This window comes from Peromyscus californicus, unplaced genomic scaffold (assembly GCF_007827085.1).
Source record: "Peromyscus californicus insignis strain IS unplaced genomic scaffold, ASM782708v3 Scaffold_41__1_contigs__length_357258, whole genome shotgun sequence".
In the NCBI taxonomy this organism is placed as follows: Eukaryota; Metazoa; Chordata; class Mammalia; order Rodentia; family Cricetidae; genus Peromyscus; species Peromyscus californicus.
The window spans coordinates 99250-119157 of record NW_026294553.1 but is presented as its reverse complement, the minus strand read 5'-3'; the positions used below and the strand labels follow the sequence as shown (position 1 = coordinate 119157).

Sequence of the window (19908 nt, the reverse complement as noted above, 5' to 3'; positions counted from 1 at the left end):
TTTGGGTTTTTCAAGACAGGGTTTCTTTGTGTAGCCCTGTCAGTCTTGGAACTCACACTGTACCAGGCTGGCCTCGAACTCACAGAGATCTGCCTGCCTCTGCCTCCCGAGGGCTGGGATTAAAGGCATGTACCACAACAGCTTGGCTATAGTTGATTTTACTATTATTCCTTTGAAGCCTGTATGTTTTCACACACACACACACACACACACACACACACACACACACACACACACACACAATCTTTATTCTTTGTGAATTTCACATCATGCACCCCAAATCTGCTCCTTTCCCAGTCCTCCCTATCCTCCCTTCACCCTTGCAGCAGCCCTCCACTATAATAAAATAAAAAAAATACCAAACTAAACCAACCAACCAACTAACCAACCAACCACGCAAACAAAAAAGCCCACTTCTCTCTTTTGTCTCTCCCGCCTCTTCAACATCTCTTCATTCATTTGAGTGGCATTGGGATCCCCGGTGTGTCCTGCAGGATACCCTTTGTTCAATCAGCCCCATCCGAAAATGAAAATTGCAATGAGTCATTGGTCTGGTTCAAGGACTCTGGTTTGTGGTACACCATCATCACTGAATCCTCACAGAAACTCCTCTCTGATATCCCATGGCTGCCCCTAGTCATGGAGATCTGCAGAACCAGTCCCTTCACATGCGCCAGCAGGTCCTAGATGGGGTTGATGTTAGGGTGGGCCAATCCAAGGCCCTGGATATGGACCTGGGTGGTAGTTGAGTTGGTCAGTCCTTGATACTAAGGCTGCCCCCTCAGGTGGAGGTGGAACCAGCTCTCCTATGCCCATGGCATCAGGGTCATCTCTCTCATGCCTGTGTTGAGAGGTGGGGCCAACTCTCCTAAGTATAGGGGGCCAGCTCTCCATGCCAGAGTCATTGGGGCCAGCTCTCCTGTGAGGGTCAAGGTCAGCACTCTAGCTGCAGTGTCTAGTGAGGAGCAGGGCCAGCTTTCCTAGGGCCAACACAGGGCAGGTGTGGCTCAGCACTGCCCTTGGATTTCATCATACATGACCTCCTATGGTTACATGGCCCACAGATGTCAACACAGACTCCAGTTACAGCAGGACCACAGATCCAGAGGTGGTCCTCCAGAGCATCTCAGGCCCAGATGTTACCATGTCCCGTGTCTCAGCTCATGTCACTCAGAGCAGTTCAGCCCCAGCATCAAGTAGCATGGCTCTCAGACACCAGCATAGTCTGAGGTGGCTAACCAGACCCTGGGCATCTGCATGTCCCTTGGTTGCAACAGATGCCATGGACATCAACTTAAACCCTGGCTGCTGTGGGGCCATGGACCCAGAGATGGCCCTAGACTGAAGCTTGGGCCCTGACATACCACGGCCCCAGGTGATGGCACAGGCCAACCAGAGCAGCAGCATGGCTGTGGGACACCAGCATGGTCTCAGGTGGCAGACCAGACCTCAGGCACCTTCATGCCCCTTGGTGGTAACAGGAGCCATGGCTATCAACTCAGACCATGGCTGCCATAGGGACACCGACCTAGACATGGCCCTCAGCAGCTACTTGGGCCCGGATGACACCTAGGCCCTAGGTGGTAGCATAGGCTACTCAGATCAGCATGGCTCTGGAGGCTTGGACAACAAGTCCACAGGTTGTGCCACAGACCCTGGGTATCCATGTGGCCTAGGTGGCAACACGGGACACAGAGTTTAACACAGGCACTGGCTGCAGTAGGACATGGACCCAGACATTGTCCTAGGCAGCTACATGGCCTGGATGTCACCAAGGCCCCGGGTAGCAGCACAGGCACTCAGATTGGCATGGCCCCAGAGGCAGCATGATCCAGGGTCACCAACACGGCCCCAGGTGACAGCCCAGACCCCAGACATATGCATGGCTTTCAATGGCAGCAGGAGCCATGGATATCAACACATAGACCCTGGCTGCAGTAAGGCCATGGACCCAGACATGACCCTTCAAGCAGCCCAGGCACAGGAATCATCACTTCCCTGGGTGACAAGCAGGCCATCTACCTCAGCCGGCTCCTCACCACCTTCGGTTCTTCTATTCCACATCTTTCCACAGCACATGAACCATTCTGTCTCTCTTTTTCTCCCATTTCTCCACCACACATTTGCTCATTATAATGGCACCCAACCTCCATCAACTGCTTTAGGCAGCCCAGGTCTTGAGGACCCAGGATGGCCTGTGAGTGGCTTCCACCTATCTGAGCTGTTTTCTAATGACAGAATGGTAGATATGTCCAGATGGAAGGGTAAGTGAGGAGGAACTGGGAGGAGTAGGGGGAAGGGAAACCATAATCAGAATATAGTATGTGACAGAAAAATCTATTTTCATTAAAAGAAAAAAGAAAGAATTGTTGTGACCCCTCCCCAAATAAAAAGTAATCATCACCATCAATACCTTCTGTGCCCACCTTCTCCTTAGATTCCCCATTTGCAGGGTTACTACTGAATCCCGTGCTCAAAGGATCAAGTGAGCCTGAATCAAGAAGGCTTAAGTGATCCACTGTTTCACAATTCCCATGTGTAGGCAATAGTCATCTGTGCAAACAATACTCATGACTTAGAAATGTCACCCCCAAAAAATAGAATGTGTCATTTTGTTTAAATGGCATTTCCTGAAGAGTGTACATCTGTATACTACAAAACCCCAGAAAGCATATGAAATTAAATAACTTGGAATTTCATGATTGTATTGTTAACATGAGTGCTGAATTTTAGTGAAGCTGGACATTGAGTACAGGTGTCACCAGATTTCCCTCTAGCTCCTGAACAAAGATTGCACTCTAAGGATAGTCGTCCCTATCGATAATGAGAAGGACCTTTTCAATACGAGGAGGTGTGCTCTGTACTACTACACGCCTCTGACTCTTCCTCTCTTCTGCTCTCCGATGGACGAACCATGTCTAAAATTAGAGGAAGGCAGGATTGGAGTTAGTATTGGCTTCCACCCCAGAGCCAAGAGATAAAAACCACTTTAAGACACATAACACTGACTTTCTATTCAGCTCATAAAAGCAAATACCAGCTGTGTGTCAAATTCTGCAATAGGCCATGATTTTGTCTTTTTCCAGCAGTATAGACACTTCAGTGGTTTCTCTTCTAATGGATGGAAAGCTTAGATTACAGCATGTTCCAGTTCCTTGATATTAATTCAATATACGGTAACTGGGTAAAGGAAAGTCTTCATTCTGACATTTTTCCATCAGCTGTAGAATACCCTCCTCCCTAGTGATCCATTCCTCTTGTTTGGACAGAGATTGTGGATCACCAAATGTTAGCACATTTTAAAGGCCTAGGGACGGGAACAGCTTTCTGTTTGCAAAATCAATCTTCAGTATGAAGTAATTAATCAACAGAAATAAGCATAGGAGATTTTTAGAAAGAAAATAGCATTCAAGGGTTCCAATGGGATTGTTGGTGCTTGAAATTTCAGGGGAGCGAACAAGTGGTGGGCAGAGAAGGCCTGGACAATGGTTTGACATCACAGCCTCCAGTGTTTGTGAAGGTTGACAAATTTAACCTAATGACATACAGGACACCGAAACCTTTACCATCTCCAGGAGTTCAGCTGAAAGCATGACTTCCACCCATGGTAAATCTGAACAGTATATTCTTTCATGCTATAAAAAGTTCTCCAGAGCCGGGCGGTGGTGGCGCACGCCTTTAATCCCAGCACTCGGGAGGCAGAGCCAGGCGGATCTCTGTGAGTTCGAGGCCAGCCTGGGCTACCAAGTGAGTTCCAGGAGAGGCGCAAAGCTACACAGAGAAACCCTGTCTCGAAAAACCAAAAAAAAAAAAAAAAAAAAAAAAAAAAAAAAAAAAAAAAAGTTCTCCAGGATCAGGACGAAGAATAATATCATTGTTTCACCTATATTTCCAGAATCCTGTCCAGCACAGAGGGCACACTAGGCCCTGCTGTGTCACCAGGACATCTAAAGCCCATCTTTCTTCAAAAGGCAAAGAGTAAGATGGTCCACAACAGTGTGGGGAAAGTCGTCTAAATCAGCTCTTCCTAAATATGGTCTAGCTATGGAAATACAGTCACAGTAACCTGTTAGATGTCACCATCCTCTCAGGCTCCTAGTGAAATGAGGGTCCATTGTATTGGGAAGTTCTCAAACTGTACATTTGTGCCTCCATGTCCTTTCTTTCCCTACCTATTATGTGTATGTATAGTCTAAAGAAGACCAACCAAAGGACCAGAAGCCCTACTACCATCCTGATGCCTCCATGAACTCAAATAAAGCCCCAGTGGCTGACTCATGTGGTCTCACTTTAAGTCAGAGTTCCCCGTTTGATTCCTAAAGCCTATTGTTTGCACTTGTAAGAGGAAAGAGGAAATCAGAAACGAGGCTATTGGAAAGTCACACTCAAGAGTGTGCAAACAGGAGACCATGGGTGTTTTCTCTTGTGTCTTGTGTCCACCTTGTCTCTGTAGCTACAGTGCACCAGTCTCTAGACCTGTAGTGTATCATCCTCTCTAGAGCTGCAGTGCATCATCCTCTCTAGAGCTGCAGTGCACCAGTCTCTAGAGCTGGAGTGTATCATCCTCTCTAGAGCTGCACTGCATCATCCTCTCTAGAGCTGCAGTGCACCAGTCTCTAGAGCTGCAGTGCATCATCCTCTCTAGAGCTGCAGTGCACCAGTCTCTAGAGCTGGAGTATATCATCCTCTCTAGAGCTGCACTGCATCATCCTCTCTAGAGCTGCAGTGCACCAGTCTCTAGAGCTGCAGTGCATCATCCTCTCTAGAGCTGCAGTGCACCAGTCTCTAGAGCTGGAGTATGTCATCCTCTCTAGAGCTGCACTGCATCATCCTCTCTAGAGCTGCAGTGCACCAGTCTCTAGAGCTACAGTGCATCAGCCTCTCTAGAGATGCAGTGCATCATCAACTCTAGAGTTGTAGTGCTTCAGTCTCTAGAGCTGCAGTGAATCAGTCTCTCTAGAGATGCAGTGTGTCAGCCTCTCTAGAGATGCAGTGCATCAGCCTCTCTTGCAAAGAATAATGAGGCTACAATCGACAACCCAAGAGAAGCCATGTAAAGAGGAGGTCCCATAGAGGGACATTCATGGATCACCCCAGGAAGGGAAAACAGATACGATCTCCTTTGTAAACTGGGTAGGGGATAGAATGGAGGGGTTGGGAGATAGGAGCATGAGGGATCTGGATGGCCAAGTTGGAGTAGGAATGGAAAGGGAGAGCCGTGAAAGAGATATCTTGAGAGAGCCATTATGGGTTTAGGGAGAAACCTGGCGCTAGGGAAGTCCCCAAGAACCCAATGCCTTGTTCAGCCTTGATGCAGTAGGTCCTGCCCCAACTGAATGTACCAGGTTTGTTGACTCACAATGGAAGCCTTACCCCCTATGAGGAGTGGATGTGGGAGTTCAGGGAGGAGGTGGGGATGAGAGCAGGAGATGGGGAAGGAGGGGAACTGTGGTTGGTATGTAAAATGAAAAAAAAATCTTAAATAAAAAAAAGTGCCTAGGACAAGGCTTCCCAAGACATGAGGAAGGCTGTAGATTGACTGTTCAATGTCTTTGCTTGGATTTACTGACCTTCACTTTGACTTCAGGAATAGTCAAAGCTTGTGCAAGTTCTTTCCTGTGGAAAGAGAACCACAAATGTTTAGCATGCCGTGTTTTACATGAACTGCAAAGTCATAAATGATTTCTATGCTTTTTTAATATTGCTATCTTCCCTCAACCCCCCTTTAACTTTCATTCTCAGAACTAGTCTTGCTTTTGCAATGGTTTCACCTCTTATAAAAGTTTCTAAACAAAGATTTTAATTTTAACACTCTATGAAAACTTAAAAATAAATGCCAAAGTGTATGCCGAGCAAATTGTACTAAATTAAAAAACAGCAGCAGGGGAAGGGAAAGGGAAAGCGAAAGGAGTTGATGGATAGGTACACAGTCCCTGAAAAGATGACGAGACTACTGGTGAGGAGGTCACCCAACAAAGTGTAAATCCTTAACACTGGTGAACTTTACACTAGTGAGTATTTTGCCACACTATACTCATGTCTCAATATTTTACAGAAATTAAAATATGACTCGAAATGAGTGGTGTTGACTATGTACACTTGTTTGGGGCCAACACTACACGCTAATACTGACTTTTACCCCTACAGAAGGCACCCTCCTGTACCCACCACCTAGGGAGAAGACAGCAGTGTCTTAGGGAGGGATGACAGGAAACCAGGGCCTGGAACAACAAAAGGACATCTCAACCTGAGACAACAGGGAGGTTGGGGACAGCTCCTGGTGCAAGACACATACCTGGCAAGCGCATCTGGGTACTGGGTTTCTTTGAACAATTTTTCCATTTCCTCGACCTGCCCCAGTGTGAACTTCAATGTGGTTCGCCGTCGCCTTCGTGATGAACGGCGCCTGGGAATCCGAATCACAGCCTCGGCTGAGGGCCTTGGCTCCTCCTGGTGAGGCTCCGAGGATGAGGAGTTCGGCTCCCTACTGCTCTCCTCAGAGTCGTTTTGGCTCTCACGGACCTGGCGGACCCCGTTATTTAGTTCCATTACGCAGCCCGCGTCACCTCCACTAGGGTTGCCACCCACCATCGCCAAGGCAGCCTCTAAGGTGGAGACCTCAGCTATCTCCTCACCATTCTCATTCCTCACAACGTATATATATTGCCAATGGACCTTGCGGGCCATGACTAGTAGTGGGCCGAAACCACAGAGAGAAGTGGGGCCCCAGGAATGACGACACTCAAGGCCTATTGTTCGGTCATGTCTACTACTGATGAGGAATCAAGAGAGGCCTGAGGAAAGGGTGACGTCAACGTGTCCTTCTGCGCATGTTCCACACTTCTCCATGTTCCTCAAGGTTTGCGTCCACAGGCTCCTCTCCAGATGGGCGCTATAGGCTTTTCCCTCCCTGACTGACTGCTCTGGGCTTTATGACCTCTTGCTGAGGTAGGTGGTATTTGCTTTGGTGCACAAGTGGTGGGTGTGGCCCAATAGATGAGGAACGAGGGAGCCACTGTGAACAGGGTTGTGAAAGGTCGTGTGAAGTTAAACCTTGCTTCCAGGGCATGCATGTAGAAGGAGTTTTAGCTTGCTTCTGCATGCATGTGCGTGCTGCCTGTTCCTCCTAGGTTACAGAGATGACACTGGAGGATGAATTGTGTAGCATTGCAAGATAATTGGGGAATAGAGTATGGGAGAAAGATGGGAACACACACTGACCACAGGACCCTTGCAAGAACATGTAGAAAATTTCTGTGAACCTCACCCTCCACCTACCACTGCTGGTCAGAGAATGGGCTTAGAACTAAGTGGACATGATCAGATTAGTGGCTGATAGTTCAAGACTGCCTGTTAGTACATTGAGTCCTAGAACACACTCTTGTCTTCCCTAAGTTGCTTTTTCTTCGTATTTTATCACAGCATAAGAGAGCAACTGAGGGGTGGAGTGACTTTGGGTGGGTGGGAGGAGTGACTGATGAGGACTTATTGATGGGGGAAGTGATTGATGGGGGTGAGTGACTGTTGAGGAATGGCTGATGGGGGGAGTGGCTGAAGGGGGGAGTGACTGGTGGGGAGTGACTGATGGAGAGTGCTGAGACAGTTTTCAGTTGAGATTTTTTAAAATTTCCTTTAAGTTCCTAATTGTGTATGTGAGTGCATGAGCCACGTGTGTGGGTCAGAAGATAACTTGGAGGAGTTGTTTCTCTTCTTCCACTGCATCAAGGAATTGAACCCAGGCTGACAGACATTAGCAGCAAATACCTTTACCATCAGAGTCATCTTGCTGGCCCTGACAGTACCTACTTAGGCAGGTTGTTTGTTAATGGCATTTCCTAGTGTTATATATGTTCTTGTTCCCATATACTTAGGTCTTGAAATGCATAGCTGTTTGAAGATTCAGAAATAGTAGTGTTTGGTTTAGGTCTTCTAGACACATACAACCACAAGAGCTAGTCAGCATAGCTTGATGTTAAACTTAGTAAACAATTAGATTTCAGATTTTGGTGTAGTCATGTTTTTTTTTTTTTAATGTTGTTGTTCGTTTTTTTGAGACAGGGTCTCGTATAGCTCAGACTGGCTTTGAATTCAGTATGTAGTAGAGCCAGACCCTGAGTTCCTGATTCCCCTCCCTTTGCCCCCTGGGTTTTGTGATTACAGATTTGCACCATCATGCCTGGGTTCAATTTTTAAATGTAATTTAAGAAAAATGCATTGTCAGTATTATTTTGTGTGGGTCTGGATGCATGTATACTCTGGCACCACGTGACAATCATAGAATAACTTTGGGTACTGGGTTCTTTCTTTACGTCTATATGTGACCCTCTGTCACACTCAGGCTATCAGGCTTGAGTCTTTACCAGCTGAGTTATCCCACTGGTTCCAGGTTTTTGTTTGTTTGTTTTTCAGGAAAGGTTTTTTTTTTCCTCTGTAACCCTGGCTGCCCTGGAAGTCACTCGAGACCAGGCTGTCCTTGAACTCACAGAGATCTGGTTGCCTCTACCTCTTAAGCGATTAGATTAAAGGCAGGCACCACCGCTGCCCAACTCCTAGGTTTTGTTTTTGTTTTTAAATGATACATTTATTTTTATTTTATGTGCATCGGTGTTTTGCCTGCATGTCTGTCTGTGTGAATGTAGATCACTTTGAGCTAGGTTACAGACAATTGTGAGCTACCATATGGGTGCTGGGAATTGAACCTGGGTCCTCTGGAAGAGCAGCCAGTGCTCTTAACACTGAGCCATCTATCCAGTCCATAGCTTTTGTTTTAATACAAAAAATAAAAATTTTTTTTTAAAGGACTGGGGCTGTAGCTTGTGAGCAGTCGTCTGGCACATAGGAAGTTCCCTAGGTTCTGTTCTCAGTTCTGTCAGAAATTGTTAAATCATTTCCAAGTCCCAGGTTTTCTCTCCAAGAAGCACAAGGAGGACAAGAGCATTTCAGTAAACTGGTGCATAAGACATGTTCTCGGCTTTAGAGAACGTCGGTGCAACCCTGAGTTCATGAGCTCTTCCCCTCAGACTCCAAGAACAGAAGTTTATCTGCACTGTGGTAGAGTCAGTGTTTGTACATGGAGGGCTAAAGGCCCTGTGTAAGGCTCTGTAGTCCTCAATCATAGATGAGGGAGGGAGGGAGGGGTTAGTCAGCAGAGCCAGACAGCTGAGGCTCTATGTGATGCACTGTGGGAGTGATGCTCACAGCCACTTGGAGGTGAACTTTCTCATAGTTGTAGGAGAGAAAGACGGTCCAAGTGTGTGATCCTCCTTAGGCTGTCGTTCCAGGTTGACACTGTGAGTTTTGTTGTTGTTGTTTTCTTTTTAAAGTTAACTGCCAGGTGGTGGTGGCAGCAGTGGCACACACCTTGAATCCCCCCACTTGGGAGGCAGAGGCAGGTAGATCTCTATGAGTTCAAGGCCAGCCTGGTCAATGTAGAGAGCTCCAGAATACATAGAGAGACATTGTCTCAAAAAAAATTAACTGGCAAATTTGGGGTTATTTTTTATTTGTATTTTTTTAAATTTATGATGCCTATTTTCAAGATAAAACCTAATGATTTTCTGAATTTTGTTGGTATCTGTTGCAGTGGCTCTCCTTTTATCTTTAATTTTATTAATCTGAGTCTCTAATAGTCTTATCTTTGTCTTTTGATCAGTCTGTCTAATCATACATTTCAAAGAACCAATTTCTAGTTACATTGATTCTTTATTGTTATTTTTGTTTCCATTTCAATAATTCCTGCATGGATCTTGATTTCTTTTCATCTCCTGATTTGGGGTTTGGCTTATCCTTCATTTTTGAGAGCTCTCATATGTATCATTTATTTGCACACTCTCTGGCTTTTTTGTTGTTGTGTTTTGGGACAGGGTTTCTCTGTGTAACAGCCCTGGCTGTCTGGGAAGTCACTTTGTAGACCAGGCTGACCTCCAACTCACAGAGATCCCTCTGCCTCTGCCTCCTGGGTGTTGGGATTAAAAGAGTGTGCCACCACCTCCGGTAGTTTCATTCCATTTTGATCAGGTAAACCACAAGGAATTGTTTTCCTGTATTTGTTGAGACTTGCTTTGTCTCAGAATATGGGATCTATTCTGAAGAAAGTTCCATGGGAATAATATGTATTCTGCAGACTTTGGATGGAGTAGTCTGTAGATGTCTGTTAAGTCCATTTGATCTATAATATCATTTAATTTGCATATTTCTGTTTATTTTTTGTTAGGGAGACATATCAGTTGGTGAGATTTAGGTATTAACGTCACCCAGTAGTTAATCTGGCTTGAATCTAATATTATTTGTTAGGAAATCAGGTGCACTTGCTTGAGGCATACTTTTAGAATCATAAAGTCCTCTTACATTCCCTTAGTCAGTATGAAGTGACTCTATATTTTCTCACTAGTTTTGGTTGGAAGTCTGTTTCATTAGCTATTGGAACACTGGCACCTGCTTGTTTCCTAGGCCTATTTACTTGGATCTTTTTCCATTCTTTCCCCCTAGGGTGACATCTGCCTTTGTAGTGACATCTGTTTCTTGGAGGCATCAAGTAGATGTTTCCTGTCATTTGATGCAATCTACTACTAGTCTGTGCCCTTTTTTCCAAAGATTTATTTTTATTTTCAATTGTGTGCGCCCATGCCTATATGTAGGTCTGTGCGTGTGATTGCAGGTTTTCAAAGACCCAGTGGTATGGGAACCCCTGAAATTTGGTTGTGGAATTGAGACCATTAATTCTCAGTTATTGTTGAAAAGTGGGTGTTAATTCCTGCCATTTGTTGATTTTGTAGGGTTTTTTTTTCTTTTCCCCGCTTGCTTAACTACTATCCTACTGTGTTTATTCTTTGCTGTGGATTTGTGGCGGAATTTGTTTTTCTTTTCAGTCCAAAAGATTCCTGTAAGTATTTTCTATGGAGCTAGCTTAGTGCTCATGCATTCCTGTAGTCTGGTTTTTTTTTTTTTTTTTTTATCATGCAAAGTGTGTATTTTCCCCTCAGTTACAACAGACTGCTTTGCTAGCTATAGTCATCTGGGTTGGCAGTTGAGTCAGAATTGAAATGCATCTGCCCGGGTCTCCTGGCTGTAAAGTTGCAGCCGAATAATCTGCTGCCATACTGCCATTCTGCCCTATGGGACATGGTGTGTCTGGCTGCTGCTGAGATGCTGTCTTTGTTCTGTGTCTTTAGTGTTCTAATTGTGAGGAGGGCCAATTCTTTCCTGGTCTGTCTCTTGGTGTTCTAAGCACTTCACATCTGGATGGACCTCTCTGTATCCAGCACTGAGAAGTTTTCTGTTATGAGGTTTTTTAAAAACATATTTTGTACCTTTAGAACTTGATTCTTCTCCTTCTTCTATGCTGTCGTCATGGATCTCTCAGGGGGTTGTGTGTCTTGGAGTCCCACTGATGCCTTCTTTGTCTTGTTTCGATTGTTCCAGCAACTTAACTGTATTGAATTTCTCAACCATGTTTACATTTTCCCAGAACGCATTTTGTGATTAACTTTATTCTGTATGTCTCTTCCTTCTTGTTCTTTGCTTCTGATTCTTAACTATTTATTGCTGATTTAAGTACATAATTTCTCTGCCGTTTTAGAATTGAAGTCCCATGATATAACACACTTTTTATTAGTAGTGAGCTGGTTCATTCATGTAGATTTCCTGCCCTCCCCTCCAGCGCCAGGAATCACACCCAGGCCCTTGTGTGTGCTAGGCAAAGGCTCTCCCACTGGACCCAGTCTCAGCCTATGGATTCTGAACCCTAGTGATGTACTGTGGGTCTTGTGTGGATAATGTAGCCTGGGAGGGATTCTGATTATTTTCTTTACTTTTCTCTTCTGTATAGTGCTTAGAATTGGACCCAGTAGCTCAAGTATGTAACATATAGTTTATAACTGAGCTATATTCCCACTCTAGCGTAGGAAATCTGAGCCTTTGTGTTTCTAGGCAGGAATTGTTTGGGGAGTGTGGTGATAATGGCTGAATCCTTGAGCTCCAGGAATGACTATGAAGAGAAAGAAAAATGGTTCTTTTAAAAGCATTTTTATTTTTATTTATGTGTCTATGTGTGTCTTTATGAGTGTGTGCCATGTGTGTGCAGGTACCTGCAGAGACCAGAGAGTGTGGATTCTGTGGAGCATAGGCGGTTGTGTGCTGGCAGTTGGACTTGAAGCCTTTGGAAGAGCAGCATGCACTCTTAACTGCCAATCAACTGTCTCACCCATTGAGAGGGCCTGATCCAGTTGGGGACCCCATAGCCATTGGTTCATAGTTCATGTGTTTCCATTCCTTTGGCTATTTGTCCCTGTGCTTTATCCAACCTTGGTCTCAACAATTCTCAGCAGTCTGTTGTGGGGGCATCTTTGTGGATTTCTGTGGGCCTCTCTAGCACTTTGCTTCTTCCTATTCTCATGTGGTCCTCATTTACCATGGTCTCCTATTCCTTGTTCTCCCTCTCTGTTGTTGATCCAGCTGGGATGTCCCACTCCCCCAAACTCTTTTCCCTCGACCCTCACCCTTCATTACCCCCACTCATGTCCAGGCTGTTCATGTAGATCTCTTCCATTTCTTCGTCATTGGGTGATCCCCGTGTCTTTCTTGGGGTCCTGTTTTCCAGGTAGCCTCCCTGGTGATATGAGTAGCAGTCCAGTCATCCTTGTTCCACATCTAGTATCCTGCTATGAGTGAGTACATACCATGTTTGTCTTTCTGAGTCTGGGTTACCTCACTCAGGATGATTTTTTCTAGATCCATCCATTTGTCTGAAAACCTCATGATGTCATTGTTTTTCTCTGCTGAGTAGTATTCCACTGTGTATATGTACCACATTTTGTTTATCCATTCTTCAGTTGAAGGGCATCTAGGTTGTTTCCATGTTCTGGCTATTACAAACAATGCTGATATGAACATAGCTGAACAAGTGCTCTTGTGCTGTGGTTGAGCATTCCTTGGGTATATGCCCAAGAGTGGTATAGCTGGATCTTGGGGGAGATGGATTCCCAAATTTCTAAGAAAGCGCCATATTGATTTCCAAAGTGGTTGTACAAGCTTGCATTCCCACCAGCAGTGGAGGAGAGGTCCCCTAGCTCCACATCCTCTCCAGCATAAGGTGTCTTCAGTGTTTTTGATCTTAGACATTCTGATAGGCGTAAGGAGGTATCTCAGAGTTGTTTTGATTTGCATTTCTCTGATGATTAGGGATGTTGAGCAATTCCTTAAATGTCTTTCAGCCATTTGAGTTTCCTCTGTTGAGAATTCTCTGTTTAGTTCTATAGCCCATTTCTTAATTGGACTGTTGGGCATTTTGATGTCTAAATTCTTGAGTTCCTTATATATTTTGGATATCAGTCCTCTGTCAGATGTGGGGTTGGTGAAGATCTTTTCCCATTCAGTAGGCTGTCGCTTTGCCTTGTTGACCATATCCTTTGCTCTACAAAAGCTTCTCAGTTTCAAGAGGTCCCATTGATTGACTGTTTCTCTCAGTGTCTGAGCTACTGGTGTTATATTTAGGAAGTGATCTCCTATGCCAATGCGTTCAAGACTACTTCCTACTTTCTCTTCTAGCAGGTTCAGAGTAGCTGGATTTATGTTGAGGTCTTTGATCCACTTGGACTTAAGTTTTGTTCACGGTATAGATATGGATCTATTTGCAGCCTTCTACATGTTGATATCCAGTTATGCCAGCACCATTTGTTGAAGATGCTTTCTTTTTTCCATTGTGGACTTTTGATTTCTTTGTCAAAAATTATATGTTCATAGGTGTGCGGATTAATATCAGGGTCTTAAATTCGATTCCCTTGGTCCACATGTCGGTTTTTATGCCAGTACCAAGCTGTTTTTATTACTGTAGCTCTATAGTAGAGCTTGAAGTCAGGGATTGAGATGCCTCCAGAGGTTGTGTTATTGTACAGGATTCTTTTGGCTATCCTGGGTTTTTTGTTTTTCCATACAAAGTTGAGTATTATTCTTTCTAGGTCTGTGAAGAATTGTGTTGGTATTTTGATGGGGATTGCATTGAATCTGTAGATTGCTTTTGGTAAGATTGCCATTTTTCCTATGTTAGTCCTGCCTATCCATGAGCATGGCAGATTTTTCCATTTTCTGAGATCCTCTGAGATCTTCTTCAATTTCTTTTTTCAGGGACTTAAAGATCTTGTCATATAGGTCCTTCCTTCATTTGCTTGGTTAGTGTTACCCCAAGGTATTTTATGTCATTTGTGGCTATTGTAAAAGGTGATGTGTCTCTGATTTCCTTCTCAGCTTCTTTGTCCATTGTATATAGGAGGGATACTGATTTTTTTGAGTTGATCTTGTATCCTGCTATGTCGCTGAAGGTGTTATAAGCTGTATCAGTTCCTTGGTTGAATCTTTGGGGTCGCACAAGTATACTATCATGTCATCTTCAAATAGGGAAAGCTTGATTTCTTCCTTTCCAATTCGTATCCCCTTAATCTCTGCAGAGACTAGAGAGCATGGATTCGGTGGAGCATAGGCAGTTGTGTGCTGGCAGCTGAACTTGCAGCCTTTGGAAGAGCAGCATGCACTCTTAACTGCTCAGTCATCTCTCCAATTTTTACTTTTTTATTTATTTTGTTTTGTTTTTTTTTTTTTTTTTTTGAGACGTGGCTTCTCTGTGCAGTCCTGCAGAACTCACTATAGACCAGGCTGGCCATGAACTCACAATTTTCCACCTGCATTTGCCTCCCAAGTGATGGGATTAAAGGTGTGCATCACCACCTCCGGCCAGTCGTGATTTTTTTTATTTTTATTTTTATTTTGCAATACAATTCAATTCTACATATCAGCCACGGATTCCCTTGTTCTCCCCCCTCCGGGCCCCCTCACCTTCCCCCCAGCCCACCCCCCATTTCCACCTCCTCCAGGACAAAGCGTTCCCCGTGGACTGAGATCAACCTGGTAGACTCAGTCCAGGTAGGTCCAGTCCCCTCCTCCCAGGCCGAGCCAAGTGATCCTGCACAGGCCCCAGGTTTCAAACAGCCAACTCATGCAATGAGCACAGGACCTGGTCCCACTGCCTGGATGCCTCCCAAACAGATCAAGCCAATCAACTGTCTCACCCATTCAGAGGGCCTGATCCAGTTGGGGACCCCTCAGCCATTGGTTCATAGTTCATGTGTTTCCATTCCTTTGGCTATTTGTCCCTCTGCTTTATCCAACCTTGGTCTCAACAATTCTCACTCATATAAACCCTCCTCATTCTCGCTAATTGGACTCCCAGAGACCCACACGGGACCTAGCCATGGATCTCTGCATCCAGATCCCTCAGTAGTTGGATGGGGTTTCTAGGAAGACAATTAGGGTGTTTGGCAATCCCATCACCAGAGTAGGACAGTTCGGGCTGTATCTCAACAATTGCCAGCAGTCTGTGGTGGGGGTACCTTTGTGGATTTCTGTGGGCCTCTCTAGCACTTTGCTTCTTCCTATTCTCATGTGGTCTTCATTTACCATGGTCTCCTATTCCTTGTTCTCCCTCTCTGTTCTTGATCCAGCTGGGATATCCTGCTCCCCCAAGCTCTCTTTCCTGCTTTCTTTTAAAAAGAACCTGCATTGCATCCTTACCATGGCGATAGATACATTCAGACACTGGAAAAAAAAAAAAAAACATTCTTAGGGAATCAGAACTCATATCAGGTATTTCAACAGAGTCAAATGCAAGAAATTCCTTTGGCCATCAATGGAAAAGCAAAATGAGAACAACAAACTACCACAGAGCTGGGTCTCAGACCTCCAAGGGGACACCAAGGGGGACACGCTACCCAAATGTTTCTGGTGCAAGTAAGGAGCACAGCAAGGCTGGCACTGGAGGACTAAAGGCAGGTGAAGGCCATAGACAACTGTACCAGGCTTTTTCTTTTGGGCCACCAACCAGCTCCCAAATCAAGACACTTGATTAGTTTTGAATGCTCGACATAGGTTAGGCAGGTTTCTGGCTAGCCCTTTTAACATAAATTAACCTGTTTCTCTTTATCTACCTTTTGCCCCAGGGCTTAGAACCTTTCTTCTGTGTCTCTTACTTTCACTGCTTCTCTGTGTCTGGCTGGTGTCTGCCTGGCTTCGTGCCCCAGGCATGTCCCTCATTCTCTCCTCCTTTTTTTCTCATTCTTCCTTCTCGTGAACTTAGAGTTCTCCTCCTCCTATTTATTCTCTCTGCCTGCCAGTCCCGCCTATCCTTTCCCCTGCCTAGCTACTGGCCATTCAGCTCTTTATTAGACCAATCAGTTGCCTTAGGCAGGCAAGGTGAAACAGATGCAACACAACTTTACATAATTAAATACACATCCTTACATCATTATACAAATGCAGCATAAACAAAAGTAACACACCGTTACACAGTTAAAGTACAATTCTACAGCATGTTTGCCTAGTGAAAATAATATTCCACAACACTCAACTGCCATTGCTTCAGTAACGTTGACAGGAGCAGCAGACAAAAGGGGAAGGAATAAGCCCCTTGCCACCTATCACTAGTTCCGTTTTGGGGGCACTACCTACTAGAGAGCAAAAACGATAAGTGGTTTATATCTTAGGCCCACCATCACAAGAAGTTTGGACATGTAGCTCACACAGCTTAACAACTGACCTACATTTCATCCAAGGAGAATGGCGAGAGCTAGGTAAAAGTTATATTTATTCTTTATCTAGACTTCGTGCTGGAACCCAGGGAGGAAGCAGGAAAGGTAGAGGGAAGGAGCTGGAAAGACAGTTCAGCAGTTAAGTACACTGGCTGGTCTTCCAGAGGACCTGGGTTCAATTTCCCAAACCCATATAGCAGCTCACAAGCGACCATCTGTAACTCCAGTCCAAAGAGATCCAATGCCCTTTTCTGGCCTCCAGGGGTACTAGGTATGTATGTCTAACACAGACATGCATGCAGAGCAAAGACCCATATCCAGACAATAAATAAAAAATTTAAAGGTGGCTGTAGAGTGATGGCACACATAATCTTAAAATCGATTATTTTATCTTCGATTTCTTCTTGTTATTCAATCCCAAAGGTCATCTGGCTCTAGGAAATTTTCCACAAGAAATGAACCTTAACTGAGCATGATGATTTCCAAAACTACACTTCAAAAATTTTTACCATGGAGACCAGTGTAGATTCACTTAGATTCTCTGGAATGTAAAGAAGCCAAACAGGAAGGAAACTCAGTATCCTTGTATTTGTCTAGAAAATTCTAAACGTGGGGTAACACTGAGAGGAGCGCTCAGGAGGGACATGGGGATGCCTGAATTCAGAAACCGCAGCCAAATGTAGGGATACGTGGACTCAGAGAGCAACATACAAAATATGGGCATTGACAATGGCACTTATTGTGAAATTATACAAGAGGAGGATAAATGGAAGGGACGTGAGGAGAGGGAGAGGAGGATGTGTTCCGCACACAGCAGTGGGAATTAACTATGTGCTAACAGCTGAGGCCAGAGGAAAAGGACTTGTTAAGGAAATGAGCAGAGGACAAATTATCTCTTTGTTTACCCCCAATACTCTAAATAGTTGTCAGGGTAGTCCTTGAGGAAGCAGGAAGATCAATTCCACTACAAACGATATTTTGTGTCGGCTCTGCTGGCGATGGAAGCTAGGTTCTTGTACATACTAGGCAAGTGCTCTACCACTGGGGTTCTCATGTACTGGCTGTCATCTTCTTTCTCAGTATGTTTTTGTCCTTGAGGACTCTGAATAGATAAGGTTGTAGATGTAACCAACCATCATATTAAATAAGAAACACAGAACCAATGCAAAGAAAGCCAAGAGGTCAGAGCTAAGAGCTAAAACCTTACCCTTCCTCCTGCGGTGGTCCTACCTCTCCGAATCAGAGCTACCCCTGTGTTAAAGTCTTTATATAGAGTTCCTGTCCTGCCTTCTCATTGGGTGTAAACCCAACCACATGACCGCCTCCTCACGGCCTGTCTATATAGGCCTCCAGGTTTTCCATGATTGGTATTGAGATTAAAGGCATGTGTATCCAATACTGGCTGTATCCCTGAACACACAGAGACTTACCCAGCTCTGCCTACCAAGTGCTGGGATTAGAAGTGTATACCACCACTGCCCTGCTTTCCTATGGCTTGCTAATAGCTCTGACCCCCGAGCAACTTTATTTATTAACATACAAATAACATTTTTTTTTCTTTTTCGAGATAGGGTTTCTCTGTGTAGCTTTGCGCCTTTCCTGGAACTCGCTTTGGAGACCAGGCTGGCCTTGAACTCACAGAGATCCACCTGGCTCTGCCTCCCGAGTGCTGGGATTAAAGGCGTGTGCCACCACCGCCCGGCAACATACAAATAACATTTTAATACAAATAAAATATCACCATATAAGGTATTCCTCACTGACAATCAGTTGGTATCACAGATGTTTGGTTCAGGTGATTGGAAGCAAAGCTAAGCCCCCATGTACCAAAGACATGGTGACGTTGTTTCAGCATTAGTGTTAATTTGATTTTTAGGTGAAAGCCCTTTGCTGTCTCTAAAATATTGTATTATGAGATAAATATAACTATGGTCTAAAAAACTGGTTCTTAAGTCAATTAAAACTGAAAAATGCTGGATGCTATATGAGAGTCAAAACACACTATAACGAAGGCTGTGCCAATTCCTCTGTCAAAAAGTTTTGAATTCATTGAACATAGAATTACTGAATTTTTAAATTTTAAGTTAAACTATTTGATATCAGATTCCTCTTCCCTGGAACAGTACTATCTAGAGGAACAGAGTTGCACAGAACCCATGTATATCTATTAACCCAGACTCTTTCCTAATACTGTCAGTAAAATTCAGAATGATTTAGAATCACCTGAGAGATTCGAGAAACACACCTCTCAGTATATCTGTGAAGGCACTTGCACATGACTGTCTAAGGTGGGGAGGAGCCTGAGAGAATATATTTAGAAACACTGTAACTGAAAAAAAGTCATCCTGTGTAAAATTATAAGCAGTAACACCCAACAGTAAGAAAACCATCTCCCAACTAGCTGGGCGGTAGTGGTGCATGCCTTTACTCCCAGTACTTGGGAGGCAAGGGCAAGAGGATCTCTGTGAATTCGACGCCAGCCTTGTCTACAGAGTGAGTTCCAGGAAATGGTCCAAAGCTACACAGAGAAACCCTGTCTCAAAAAACCAAAGAACAAAAAACTAAATAAATAAATAAATAAGTACATAAATACATACATAAAGAAAAGAAAAAGAAAAGTAACAAATTGAGAAAGACACCCAACATACATCTCTGGCCTCCACACACATACAGGTACACATTCAACACTCTGCCGCACACATATACATGAATATGAACGAACACACACACACACACACACACACACACACACACACACACACACACACACACACATAAATGTGCATATGACATGCTGACAACTGCAATGAGGTAATGGTATCATCCATCCTGTGTCAGGAGATGCAAAAAGGCAGCTCTCTTTTGCATAAAACATTGTCACTGCTCACTTATGGAGCTGCCATAGCATTGTGTGAAGCTAATAGTTGGAGACATAGGAACCTGGCCACAGCCTTACTGTTTTGATGACTTCGTGATTAACATGAGTAATCTAATATATTTTCTAGGTGTGTTATGAGAAACAATTATAGATATATTTATACACATTCTGCAAAAAGCATAGAACCCAGCAACAGCATCATCACTGTTACACAGGATTCTTTTGACCGGAATCAACACAACCCAAGGTTCTTTATGGGATTTTAAATCTCTATGCAGGAAATAATCACCTTCTGGTCCGGAATGATTATTAAGCAGGTCACGGCACCTGCTGCCAAGCCTCATGACCTGAGTTCAATCCCTGGGACCCATATGGCGGAAGAACCAATTCCCACAGACTGCCTCAGATGCAAAGCAGTATAAACTACGGAATAGGAATCCAGAGTTCAGAGTTGAG

At 44.3% G+C, this 19908-nt stretch overlaps 1 protein-coding gene across 3 annotated transcripts in view; it reads right to left on the bottom strand.

Annotated features, from left to right (window-relative positions):
* Nucleotides 1-282: 282 nt before the first annotated feature.
* LOC128123706 (homeobox protein Rhox13-like) overlaps nt 283-19908 on the bottom strand; it is a 43887-nt gene continuing 24261 nt past the window's right edge. For 2 of the 3 annotated variants that reach the window (XR_008222789.1, XR_008222792.1), the window contains 2 exons: nt 5571-5616; nt 2870-2918 (listed from right to left, as the gene is read on the bottom strand). Coding sequence is in view for 1 of the 3 variants with exons in the window: in XM_052759978.1 (XP_052615938.1) it covers nt 2799-2918; nt 5571-5616; nt 6296-6687 (558 nt within the window). In the remaining 2 variants the exon portion in view is untranslated. Of the gene's footprint in view, nt 2919-5570; nt 5617-6295; nt 7723-19908 lie in introns of those variants that run through there. The other variant, XM_052759978.1, reaches the window with a different exon arrangement.